The 12,708-nt window shown below is 42.0% G+C and overlaps 2 protein-coding genes across 16 annotated transcripts in view; one reads left to right on the plus strand and one right to left on the minus strand.

Annotated features, from left to right (window-relative positions):
* Positions 1-192: 192 nt before the first annotated feature.
* UNKL (unk like zinc finger) overlaps positions 193-12,708 on the minus strand; it is a 66,202-nt gene continuing 53,686 nt past the window's right edge. For 2 of the 15 annotated variants that reach the window (XM_035563295.2, XM_035563296.2), the window contains exons 14-17: positions 12,333-12,535; positions 11,262-11,516; positions 8,887-9,038; positions 5,397-7,534 (exon numbers count right to left, since the gene is read on the minus strand). In XM_035563295.2, the coding sequence (XP_035419188.1) occupies positions 7,483-7,534; positions 8,887-9,038; positions 11,262-11,516; positions 12,333-12,535 (662 nt within the window). In that variant the 3' untranslated portion in view covers positions 5,397-7,482. Of the gene's footprint in view, positions 380-1,864; positions 2,085-3,716; positions 3,927-4,933; positions 7,535-8,364; positions 9,039-11,261; positions 11,517-12,332; positions 12,536-12,708 lie in introns of those variants that run through there. The other 13 variants (XM_050713779.1, XM_050713781.1, XR_007708866.1 and 10 more) reach the window with 12 other exon arrangements.
* On the plus strand, positions 2,081-4,768 carry LOC118256374 (translation initiation factor IF-2-like). Its single transcript, XM_050713782.1, has 3 exons — positions 2,081-3,115; positions 3,531-3,835; positions 3,911-4,768. The coding sequence occupies exons 1-2, from the start codon at positions 2,175-2,177 to the stop codon at positions 3,532-3,534; spliced, it is 945 nt and encodes a 314-aa protein (XP_050569739.1). The 5' UTR covers positions 2,081-2,174; the 3' UTR covers positions 3,535-3,835; positions 3,911-4,768.

Consider the following 12,708-nt stretch of genomic DNA (forward strand, 5'->3'; position numbering starts at 1 on the left):
GACACTGCAGCTCTACTGCCCTCCCCGGCTGCCCTCACCCGGCAGGGTGGCCCCCACACCCAGAGGGGCCGTCCACATCCATCGGCATCCCCCCCCACCCCCTGCCCCCTCCGTACTCACCCCCCTATGGAACCTGCACCCACAGACACGGCGACAGCCCCTTACCAGGGCCACAAACACAAAGGGCAGTGCAAGCGAGAAAGCAAACTTTATTAACTTGTATGCAGGACTCCTGGGAGGGTGGCTGCAGCAGGGCTCCCTGCCTGTACATTCTCCTCTTCCCCTTGGGGGCGCTGCAGGGCTCAGGCATCGAGTTCACATCCCTCTGTCCATCTCTGCATCTGTCCCACGGGGATGGGTTGCTTCCCGTGGCCATGGGCTACGAGGCACAGGCAGAGGAAGAAACAAAGGAAAAAGAGAACAAGCAGGCCACAAGCAGCGAGAGAGAAAATGGACAGACAGCCAGCTAGGGCAGAGGGACAGAAGAACCACCCAGAGGGCAGGGAGCTGGACAGGGATGATCAAGAGGGTTGGACAGGGAGCACAACAGAGGCACTACTGTGACGGCCAAGAGGAGCGAGAGATCGAGAAAGGAAGACAAAGGCTGGACGGGGTGGGTCTAGCGAGAAAGGAGGAAATGGGGAACAGCACAGGGAGAGACAGAGAAGACAAGGACAGGAAGCAGAACAGAGGGACTGAAAGCAAGAGTAAACACATGGATGGGGAGGGGGTTAGCGGGAAACAACATGGACAGGGGAAGCTGGACAGAGTGACAGACAGAAGTTAGTAAAGGAACAATGGGGCTAGGCTTCGCGGCAGAAAGACAAGGAAAGGGACAGGAAACAGGATGGACAGATGGAGGACAAAACAGCAATGGGAAGGCACCAGGACAGAGAAAGTGGGGGAGGGGAAGATGGAGAATGATGTGGGGTGGGGGTGGGTGGGCACAGGGATACAGTGATGGGACTAGGAAAGAGGACAGGGAGCACAACAGATGGACTAAAAAAAAAAAGGGATGGAAAGCAAGGAAGCGCAATCTAAACGGTGGAGCAGAGAGGGACGCAAGAACATGGAAAAGCAGAGGGAGACAAAGTAGGAAAAACTGTCAGAAATTGAGAGATAGGGAGCAGAAAAGGAAGATCTGCAAGATGAATAACTGATGAGAGATGGAGAACCGAAAAGTTCTTAACGGAGCAGGCAGGGGGAGGAGAACACCAGAGAATGGAGCGCTGCGACTGAGGGGTGCAGAAGGAGACAGAGACGAAGAAAGGAGATACAGTAGTGCAGAGCAGGGCTGAGACGGTAAAAGAGTGTCAAGGGAAGGGGAGCAGGACAGAAGCTGGGAGAAGGAAAAAGGGGAGCAAGCTGGACAGGGGGCTTAACGGCATACGCCGCAGGACAGAGACATGTGGATGGGTAGGACGAGGAGCTGAAAGACCGCGAGTGCGAAGAGTGGGGCAGATGCAGGAAGTGAAACATTAGTGGGCGGAGAGGGGGCGGGGATTGAGAAAGAAGGGAAGAAGGACAGAGTGGGAAAAAGAAAGACATGGCCAGAGAAGAAAAATCCTCCAAAGAGCAGAGAGACAGAGAGTAAGGGGCTAAGGGGAGCAGGGCAGAGAGAAGAAAGAACCTGGGGAAAGGCAGCAACACAGAGGAAAAGGGACAGGGAGCAGGCTGCAGAAAAACATGCGGATGAGAAGCAAGCCGTACAGAGAGCAAACAAGCAGGCAAGAGAGACGGACGAGGACAAAACAGCAACGGACAGGCTGAGAGAAGATGGGGAGGGGTGGCACATGCAGAGGAGTGCAAAGGCAGCTGGGGATGCAGAACAGGGGGGACACAACCCTAAGGGCCTAGTGCTCACCGCAGCTCTTGCTCTGGGTACCGCCAGGAGGATTTCACGGTTCAGAAGCTTCTCGCTCGCTCTCTCCCCCAGCTTCCTCCTCTGTAAGGATCCAGATGCTCAGCTATCACACATCCAAGAGAATACACTGGGATGTGGCACTCCTTCCATGGGCCAAAGCTCCACCAGCCTCAGGTGACTGCAGCAGGACAAAGGGAGCTCTCGGCCCTGAGCGCCAGCCCTGCCAAAGGAAGGCAACAAGCTGCTAGCAGCCTCACATCTTCCCAGAGCCCGTCTTGGGCTGCTGGCCCATCTCCAGCCGACCGGGAAAATGGCCCGGCCGTCACCTGGAAAACGTCCCTGGGCGGGCAGACCTGGCTCCCGCTGGGGGCTCCCACCGCTCCCTGCCCGTGGGTACCCGTGGACGAGGCCCTGCTCCCGGCCGCAGCACCCTCCCCCTGTGCCTGCTCCCAGCAGGACGACCCCCGCCCGACGCTCACCGCCGAAGACTCTCACTCACCTCACCACCGGCAACCACGCATGCAGCCGGCCCCAGCTGAGGGAAAAGACCACCCCGCGGCCACGGACCCCAAAGCCAACGTGGCTGCCCGGCAGCGTCGGCCTACAGCTCCCAGCATGCCTCGGGGCAGCCCGAGGCGGGGCACGGCGCACGCGAGTGCCGGAGCCGTCACGGAGGCCGCGGCGGCGGCGCTCTGCCGGCCTGGCCCCAGCGCTGGCACCGCTCCTGCGCCCGATCCAGCAGTCAGGCCCTGGTGCCCGCGGCCGTGCTGCGACGCGTCTCCGTCACAGGGGCCGGGCGCGGTGCCCGCGGGTTGCAGCCCCGTTGCGCCGTCCCGCTCCTTCCCCTGTGCTGCAGCCGGGCCCCGCCCCGGGCCGGGAGCCACCTCTGAGGGGCCGCCTGGAGCGGGGTCGCTGGCGCCGGGGTACCGGGAGCACGCTGGGGCCCCGGGGGAACGCGGAGGGGTCGTGCGCGGGCACGGGGGTCGTCCTCGCGTGCGTGCGGTCGGGTGGAACACGAGAATTTAGCGGCACCCAGCGGTCGCTGCAAAAGACAATCTCCTACGTCCCTGTATGTTCTCTGATCCAAAACGGAATGGCCGCTGTCCGCAATGGAGCCTCCCAGAGTTTTTGCAGGAGGGACTCTTTAAAGGGGCTCAATGACTTGGCTATAAAGGTGACAGAAAGCCATGGGAAGTTTGACCTTGGGCTGGCTGTTGCACGTGGAGTTTATCAGTTTTGTTCTTTACAATGGTGGGTGAGAGAGGCTGAGGGCTTCCACCTCACTTTATATTCTTTTTGTGTTTGTTTTTTTTTTTTCTTGGTTGCTCTGTTACTTTTATTGCTAATGGCATCAGGGGAAAATAGGAAGCCTTGCTGGGCTGTTTCATACCTCACACATTGCATGGGCAAGAGGACTGCAGAATACCTTATTGAGAAGGCTGTCAATTAGATGCTGCTCTTGTGAGCAGACTGAAGGTTCACGACTTCTGGCTGTCTTCTCATTTGCTTTGTTGCTCCTAACAGTATTAATTACACCAATCTCATGTAGCAAAAGTCCTTATCTAACCCCAATAAACTGTTTTCATGGTGTGTTTTTTTTGGTGGTATGTAAATAAAACTGATGACTATAGCGAAACCGTGCTTGACATGCTGTTTTCTTCTCCAGCTGATGACGGCTGCAGCGCTATTATCTTTGATTCCTCAGGGAATTCCTGCTTCTTCAACCCCAGCGAACAAGAAACTTCTTTTTGACTGCTGTTTTTACCCATGTAACATTCCCACAGCTGTGGTGCGCTTCTCATACCAACTGCCCTGGTTGACCCAGTTCCACGGAGCCGCCGTCCCTACTCACCTCCATGGCTGCAGCTACAGTCCTGGTCATGTAGTCGGCAACACTCGGTGGTGGCTCTTGTTGGCATGATCACTACCGCCACTCTATCCACACCTTCGTTATTGACTTTCTCATGCAAGGTGAGCATGTGAGATGAGACTTCTTAATACCTGGCATTAATTTACTTGCCTTACCAATTAATCATGTGTGATCAGGTTTGATGCGCAGTGGCTGCTGGAAGAAAGAAAAAAAAAACCTCCAAAAATGTCCTGGACATTAACAGAAGCGTAGGGAGGACAAGAGAAGAAGCTAGTGTTTTACATGTCTAGAAAACCTTGGTGAGTCCTGATCTTCAGCACTACACACGGTTACTTTTTTTTTTTCACTTCATGAAAAACAAGGTGAGAATATTTAAAGAGGCTTCAGTTTCTAACATCCATAATACTGGAGAGGGGTGTGAGGGGAACAGACTGCGGAAAGCGTTCCTCCTAAATAGCACCTCATATTGCCACTGTCAAGGGCAGAAAACTGTTCTAGACTTATGACAGTCGCTCCAACCTCCTAGCATGCTTTGTATGATCTCAGCACATGTGGTACAGAGAAGAATGGAACAGAAGAGTGATTGTTTTAATTGCTTTGACAGCTTCCATCTTCTAGACTGTGCTGCTAAATGATTACCTTTTTAGGACAGTAAGACCCCTTTATTGAAACAATAAACACTAATACCAATGATTGAAAACTTGAAATGATTAGGAATGCCAAAATGTTGGGGTTATTCAGCCTGGAGAAGACAAGGCCCCGAAGAGAACTTATTGCAGCCTTCCAATGCTTAAAGGGAGCCTTCAAGAAAGATTGTTCGGGGGCTCTCTATCAGGGAGCGTAGCTATAAGACAAGGGGTAATCACTTTAAACTAAAAGATGGCAGATTTAGCTTAGATATTAGGAAGAAAGTCTTTACTAAGGGTGGTGTGGCACTGCAACAGGTTGCCCAGAGAAGTTGTGGATGCCCCATACCCACAGGTGTTCAAGGCCAGGTTGGATGGAGCTTTGAGCAACCTGGTCTAGCGGAAGGTATCTCTGCCCTTCACAGAGGGGTTGGAATTAGATGATCTTTAAGGTCCCTTTAAATCCAAACCATTCTATGACTAGATTGCAGAGAAAAACAGATTTGTAAATTTTTGATTCTCTGTAAACACAGTATAGCTCAGAAATAAAGATCAAAATTTTATTTCCATGTTGGTAATAAAAATAATTCCATGACTTCTGTAAACCATTGCATAAATGCTATCATGTAGAAAAGTTTTAACAAGTGTTAAGAGTTTTAAACAGTTCACTACAAGTGAATGGGTATGCATTATAAATAATATGTTTTGTATTAAGAACAATTCACAAAATCATTTCTTTCTGTACACTCTAAACATTAACAGCTTTCATAAATTAATATGAGTAAAAATTCCTTTTTTATTTAAGGTCTGATGGTGACCACAGTTACACATATAGTGTGACAGTAATAATATGATTACCTGTATTTGATACTAGAATATTCTGAATGGCAATATATAAGAAAACAAGTATGTCTGTAATAATCAGCTATTATAATTGAATATTATATATATATATATATATATATATATATATTGAATATATATATATTCAATATATATTCAGGAATAATAATAATAATAATTCAGGAATATATATAATGAATATTATATAATCAGCAAAGAAGACTAGTAATAAACTTATAACATGCAGCTTGGGATCCACCTGTGAGTAGCATACTTTCGGTTGAATTACAGCTCAACTGTAAAAACCCTGAGAAATCCCAGTTTTAATCTATTATTCCCCAGGCTATAATAATCGTGACAGCATAATGGCATTCACAAGAAAATAATATTCTTACATAAATTAACATAGAATTTTGTTAAAAACCAAAATGAATCTTGAAAATTTACTTAGTTTGCTTTAAAATATTTTGGAAATGCAACAACTTACTGTGTCACTAAAATATAATGTATTTTCCAGATAGTATATATAGCACAAGGATAAATACTTACAAGGGTCGGGGTTCCCTTCTTACTTCTTCTAAATATTCATCTCTAGTCAACTGCATGCATCTTATTATCCTCCATTTTAAAGTACTGGTGTAAAAGTACACATTTATTTGTCTTTGCAGTTGACTTGCTTTTTACTAAGATACAGAAAACTTTGCTTATAACTTCTCACATAAAGAATTTTATGAAGAACATTTATAGCACTTTCCTTTGAGTGCTATGTATGGTTCAAGCAATCACCTAGGGTTTGTCTGTAGTTATAGCGAGCTGCCCAGCCTGACAATTTCACATATAGGTACATTTCTTTCATCTGCATTTTTTTCCTTCTTCACCAAATGATTTGTCAATAGTTTGTGTCCATAATTCAGCGCAAGAAAAGCTTGCAGGGGAACATATGCAAAATTTTCAATACTGATATTACTATGGGACACACAACATTATTTTCAAGATTCATCATTATAAAACGCAAAACATACAACTGTTTAAAAAGCAACAAACTCAACATATTAATTTATTTCCTCTTAAAGAAAGCAACACACAAACTACAAATGACAGTGTGATGATTCATGCTGCAAATATTGTTTAAATTTCTTTTTTGTTGGCATCACAGGATGAGGAAAATCACCTATTACTACCAAAAAAAAATATAAAAAGAGAGAGACCAAAAATAGCTATAGAATCACAGGCAATTGCACACAAATTCACACAAAGAACAATAAACTTTGACAAGAAGCAGAAAACCATACTTCCATACCTCTGAGGAAACAAATGTCACATTGCAGCATATCAGCAGCACAATGTGGGCTGAACTGGTTTCCTCTAAAATATCACAGCAAAATTTCTGACCAAACCCTTTCTAAACATGTTTGTGAGTACAACAGTTGCAGAAAACTGTTCCACATTGTGGATAAATATAGCACACCAGTATCCAAAATAATTTCTTGTTTGACATTATTCCTTGATTTGCTTATTGTTTAAAAAATCTCGTATCACTAACTCTGCTTTAGTCCAAAATTCTGTTACAGATCAAAAACAAGTATTGTCATAGACTGCACAGATGCAAAAAGACAGCCAAACTTGATGATCAAGGTTCCTTTTTTTTTTTTTTTTTTTTGGAATGTCCAAAACTGGTTAAACCTTTAAAACAGAGTGGCATCTTATTTTAGGACACAGGGCACAAAAGTGTTTTTGAAAATGCCAATATAGTCTAATTTTATACTTTTCTCAATACAAATATTTTTGAGTAACTGTGTGAAAGTCAGCAAAATCACATTTTAAATCCAAATTTGATGTTTATTTAAAATGGACTACTATGATCTTCAAACAAAATTTTAAAAAAGGAATAAGCAGACATATATTTAATATTTTATCCTTCTTCTCCCTTCCTGAAAAGTCTGTAACGTTCTTGCAGGCTGGCATGTCTTACAAAAGCAGCAATGAGTCTGTACATTTAGTTATCACAGAAATATGTAATGATTGTTTTTTGCTAACTCAAGCCTTCATACAAAGACCACAAAACCCAGTCAGGATACAATAATTTTAGTACCTTTGGCTTGGGTCCTGTATTTAATACTGACAGAATTCAAAAAGCTTTATCTATTTCAACAGTAATTTTAGTATACATCTTGTTTTTGTTTGTTTGTTTGTTTCAGCATGAATTACCTTTAAATAGATAAACTTTACTGCCTATGAACTCAATTCCTATACTGAATACAATAATATGGAGATACAAATCATGTAACACAGTAGTAGGTCATTTCAATGTAAGCTGTACTAGTGTCACACCTGTATTAAACAAAAGAAAGAATAACACAGGCAATTATTCCTTGTAAGAAAAGTAGATAGTGTTGACATACAGTAATTGACTAACTTCTCCTGAATTGAATGTTCCCAACAACCAGGATGAAATAAGTATATTACCACCCTTTTAAAAGAATCGCTGTGTCAAGAGTGCCGCTGCCTGATTACATACTTAAGTAATTCTGTAGTGCCTTGCAAATGTGTTACCTCATTGTTGAAAAAGCATATTTTTAAATATTTATAAAAGCAAGAGACATATTCTAATTATCATCAAATTGTATGATACAAAATTATGCAATAGAAATTATTTGCAAAATTCTCTTTTTATGTCTTCTGCTATTTTATACGGCATTTGCATAGGCACTTTGTAAAAGTTATTGTATATATCATATGGGTTCCCATTAAGTACCACACAAGTTAGGTAATATACAAAAAATTTAAGACTACAAACGTCCAAACAAAGAGAGAAATGCAAATGCACAGTTGTTTACTAAGACTGATCTGTTTCAGAAAATGTAAAACATGCCTTTGAATATGAAAGCATATGTGCCTCACTGTTTTTCTTTCCACTGGTACATTTATAAATACTGTAGTATGCAATTAACTTATAAATTGTAAAAAAACTAGGTAAGATCTCACTTCTATTTAATCATATTATGATTTAACAGTAAAACCATCTGAAATATTTAAAATTCACAGTACACATATATAAAGCATCATATTGTTGTGTATTAAAAATAAACTTAAGACCTAGAAAGCAGCTTGAAGCAATTTACAACGTATCCTCTAACAAAAAACAACAATTAAAAAGTGCATTTATATTATTCATAGTTTTTCAAACAACCAAGTAAACATACTGTTAGACCAATTCCAAAATACTGTCTCTGGCATACCATACACAACAGACATGGCAAAGGTACCATTTGTACTGTTTAGTGTGTAGCTACTGTATCTATGTATCTGTCTTCTGTTAAGGAAAATAACAGGTATAAATACTTTCATTCATGCATTATGGTAAAATTTATACAAAGTGATCACAGTGCAAATGAAGCTAAGTAGACTGTGCACTGAGAATGTAAGTGGATGGGAAAAGTCTGGGATGGAACTGGGCAGGAACGAAAGAACCTCAAGACTAATAGAAAATCAATGAATGGCTGAAATTGAGATGTAAAGGTGAGCAAGCAAAGCAACTAGGTTTCTTACAACAAAATCAAAATTTACCTAGCACTATTAAGTTGATTAATTATCAGTGATTTATATAATTCCTATACAAAATACAAACACATAAAATATTTTTAATTCATAAACATGATATAAGTACCATGCCTGTATGTTACCGTGGATTTTTTGATTTCTTGCAACAGGGACATTCTTCTTGTCTAGCTGCACAGTGGTCACAAAGTATGTAATGTTGACATGGATTCAGGATAATGCTACGATCACCTTCTCGACATACTATACACTTCTTTGACTGAAGCTGAAAAATCACCTGTAAGATGATTACTGCACTCAGTGAAAATGAATCCAAACTATACAGTCACGTTCTAGCAATTTTATGCTTAGCTGTCCTTGATAAATTTCTGTTGTAGCAACACAAAGGACAATGTTCTTGTATGATGAATAGCTGAGTTGCAGGTCATGAGATGAGAGCATGCACAACATTTAGAGTAGCAGCTAGAAGAGTACATGTGCATTTAGAATGGAAAACATCTAAGTTAGCACCTCCGGACTGCAGTTTTCCTGCATGACTGGGATGACTGATGCAAACCAAGAAAAAAAAAAAAGAGAGGAAGTATCCTTTTTCATTATCACATACTTCCCTATTTTGACATTTTAAACCACTACTACATTTTCTTAGGCTGTGAGAAATGGTTGTGTGAAGACAAAATGGAATTCACAAATGTAATATACTTTGAATAAAGCTACTGATACAGACTTTGGGGAGGGGAGGATGTTACAACTGCAAATAAGTGTCTCCATATAGTAAACCATATCAACCTTACTAAGGAACAGGAAATATTTAAAGGTATCTACAAGCCATGTTCATTTCCTGGGAGAGAGGTGCTCAGATTAAGAGGAGTATCCAGAACACTGTAACACTGCCTAAGACAGCAACTTTCTCCTGGAAGGAAGAGCTAGGTGAGAAGAGACCACAGTGCTGAAAGAAACCTGAGAGACTGAGGAACTGTAAAGGCTGGTAATGGTTCTAATCACTCCAGCCTGGCTGAGATGACTTCCGTTCCAGGATCTAATGACTTTGTTCAGATAAAGAGATTCCAGGATTCTTTTGCTCCTATTTAAAATCCCTCAGGAGAAAAACAATAGTGGTCCTTAATCCAAACATACTTGGTAACAGGAACCTGGTAAATATCAAGTCTCATCTACTTGCTTTCTTGCCAAAGACTTAAGTTATGTTTCAATGTCTTCTAAGGAAAGCCTAGCTTTTTTTCAAGGCTCCAGTTCATGCTGATATAGATGGCATCGTACAGGAGGTGCACTGAGACAGAGAAGACACTGCTGAACTCAAACAGGTAAACAGGTACTGGAGTATGGCAGACTGTTTCAGTAGTGAAAGGATTTATTTATTTATTTATTTTGCCTGGACAGTCCTGTCACAGTCCAAACAAAACAGCAAGAATTGCCATTATGTATGGCGTTACTGTCCTTTGAGACTGCAGAGGAAAAAGCAATGGGGAACCAAGCTGGGTCCAGGACGGTCTGAAGTAGGAATGAGGCTTTTTGTGCCTGGAGCAGTCCATGATCATTATCATCTTCCTTGATTATGGTCAGAGGACTGGCATCAGACTTCCAAGCTTTGACAGCCCTGAGAAAAGCTGTCCATGTGACAGCAAAAGAACATCCTACATTTTGGTAGAACCTAAATTTTGATTTGAGAGAAGATGGAATACAGCATTATGCCACTATGGTGACTAAGGGACTGAAGCATCTGACATATGAGGAGAGTCTGAAAGGAGAGAGGACATCTTATCAGTGTGCATAAATACTTTGTGCCAGGGGGTAAAGAAGATACAGACAGCTTCTTCTTGGTGGTAGCCCGTGAAAGAAGAGCATTGTGCCACTGGTCATTAAGTAAAAGTACAGAAAATTCCACTTTTACAGTGAGGGTGGTGAAACAGTGGAAAAGGTTGCCTACAGAGGTTGTGGTGTCTCCATCCTTGGAGATATTCAAAACACTTCCAGGAACAGCCATGAGCAACCTGCTCAAGTTTTCCCTGATTTGAGTGGGGCATTAGAATAGATGATCTCCAGAGGTCCCTTCTAATGTCAGTGATTCTATGCTCCAAGTCTGTACTAGTCTCTGACTATGCAAGCTCTTAGTGGAAAACCTCACCATCCACCTTCTAAACAAGTGAATAGCAGGTAACTGTTTTCATTTATTTCGGGCAACTCTTTTTATTTATTTAGCTACTGGGAGGAAAACCACTGTTTAGATCTTTTTTTTTTTTTTTTTTTTTTATTACCCTTAGAGTTCTTGTGAAACTCTTGTCATTTATCTGACAGCTGATTGAAAAATTAGAAGAACCCATTAGGCTGAGAAATTTGAACCACTGTGTAATCCAGAAAGGGAAGACTTGACACTGATATCAGTGATGCTCTCTGAAATGAAACCTGGTGTATGTATCTCACTGAGGGTTACTGAGCTGTCAGTTTCAGTTAAGCAAATGTAGTTACACAGATGAAGAAAACTTACCTCATCTATTGTTCCTAAATCTAAGTGCAGCCGACTTTGTAAGGAACGAAGCATTGGCAAGGATATCTTCTCTATGTCTCCAGAGTTTTTTATGTAAGGTAATGTAGTAGATAGGCAGGCAGCTAACTGCACCTTCAGCTTTTTTAATTTATTTTCCACTTCCTCCTTCTTCTGAAGAGCGAGTTGCTTGTCAGCAGCTGCAACATCAGCACGTTCTTTTGCTTCTTGAGCCTCTTTTTGCCATGCATCACATGCCTGGGAGAAAACATTTTCCAGAATATAACAAAATATATTTGTAAAATTAAAAAAGAAAGAGCAAATTCAAAAGCCTTCGAAGATGCAAGCAATCTCTAATTTTAGATGTAACGATGCTATCACAGTCGATGTAATGCTTTTCCCTACTTATTCTACTGTCTAATTAACAATTCTTGATTTGCCTTAACCTAATTTTTAGATATGTCACTGTTACTTGTCTGTAAACATCTAGAAGTGTTTTTGGAGCTCTACAAATGGAACACATATTCATAATCTAATGTCAGGAGACATCAAAAACTGTCAAAATGTACTAGAGCTATTTTGCTACTCCACGTCACAGAGAGAATGATATGAGGGGAGGAAAAGGACTACAGAAAATGCACTAGACTGGCAGTTATCATCAGCCTCGGTTTGACTGCTGAGATGGCTGGGTATTATCTAGACACATTATACAGCCGTAGTTGCTGGCAAATCTCTTCTTTTTTTTGTGTGCTTACCAACTGAAAGAGGTACAGGAGGGAAAGTATGGCTTTAGTTACCTAACATTGAGATACATTGCTGTTCAGCACTATCCTGAGGCTGTGTAAGTGTCACTGTCTAGAGAGGCAGACTGACTTTTAAAAAGGTCTGTTTCCTTTATGCTGCCAGCTTATTTGTGAGATCAAAAAAATAGCATTTGCAGTCTATTCATTTCACAGCACGTAATGAAACTCTGGGTCCAAGAATAATAAAATATGTAAAAGGGGAAAACAGAAGGTACATGTTTGTTGAAAAAAATATATAGAGAAAATTTAATACTACCATGAATTAGTGTACCTGTTTTACTTGTTGCCAAGATTCTTCCCATTGTTTTAGTTTTCTCTTGGCCTCATCAAGTTCCTGTCTAACTCGAGTTAGTTCGTTCCCACTTGTGTTTGAACTTACTGAGAGAGTAGTGCCAATGCTTAATACTGGGGATGGACTAGGAGAGAAATTCCCAGCCACGAAGTCCCAAACGCTCCCTGTAACACCATTTAAACCTGTAAAACAAAACCACAAAAAAAGTCTATACACCCTGCCGCGAAATGTTTCACATTCAGACTAAGTAAATGCAGCACACATACAAAATTTATACTTTTATCTGCAAGACTCATTATTTTACTATCTTCAGACATGTACAGCCTGGAAAATGTTTTTTTTCCCCTTCTTTAGG

This window comes from Cygnus atratus, chromosome 15 (genome assembly GCF_013377495.2).
Source record: "Cygnus atratus isolate AKBS03 ecotype Queensland, Australia chromosome 15, CAtr_DNAZoo_HiC_assembly, whole genome shotgun sequence".
Lineage (NCBI taxonomy): Eukaryota > Metazoa > Chordata > Aves > Anseriformes > Anatidae > Cygnus > Cygnus atratus.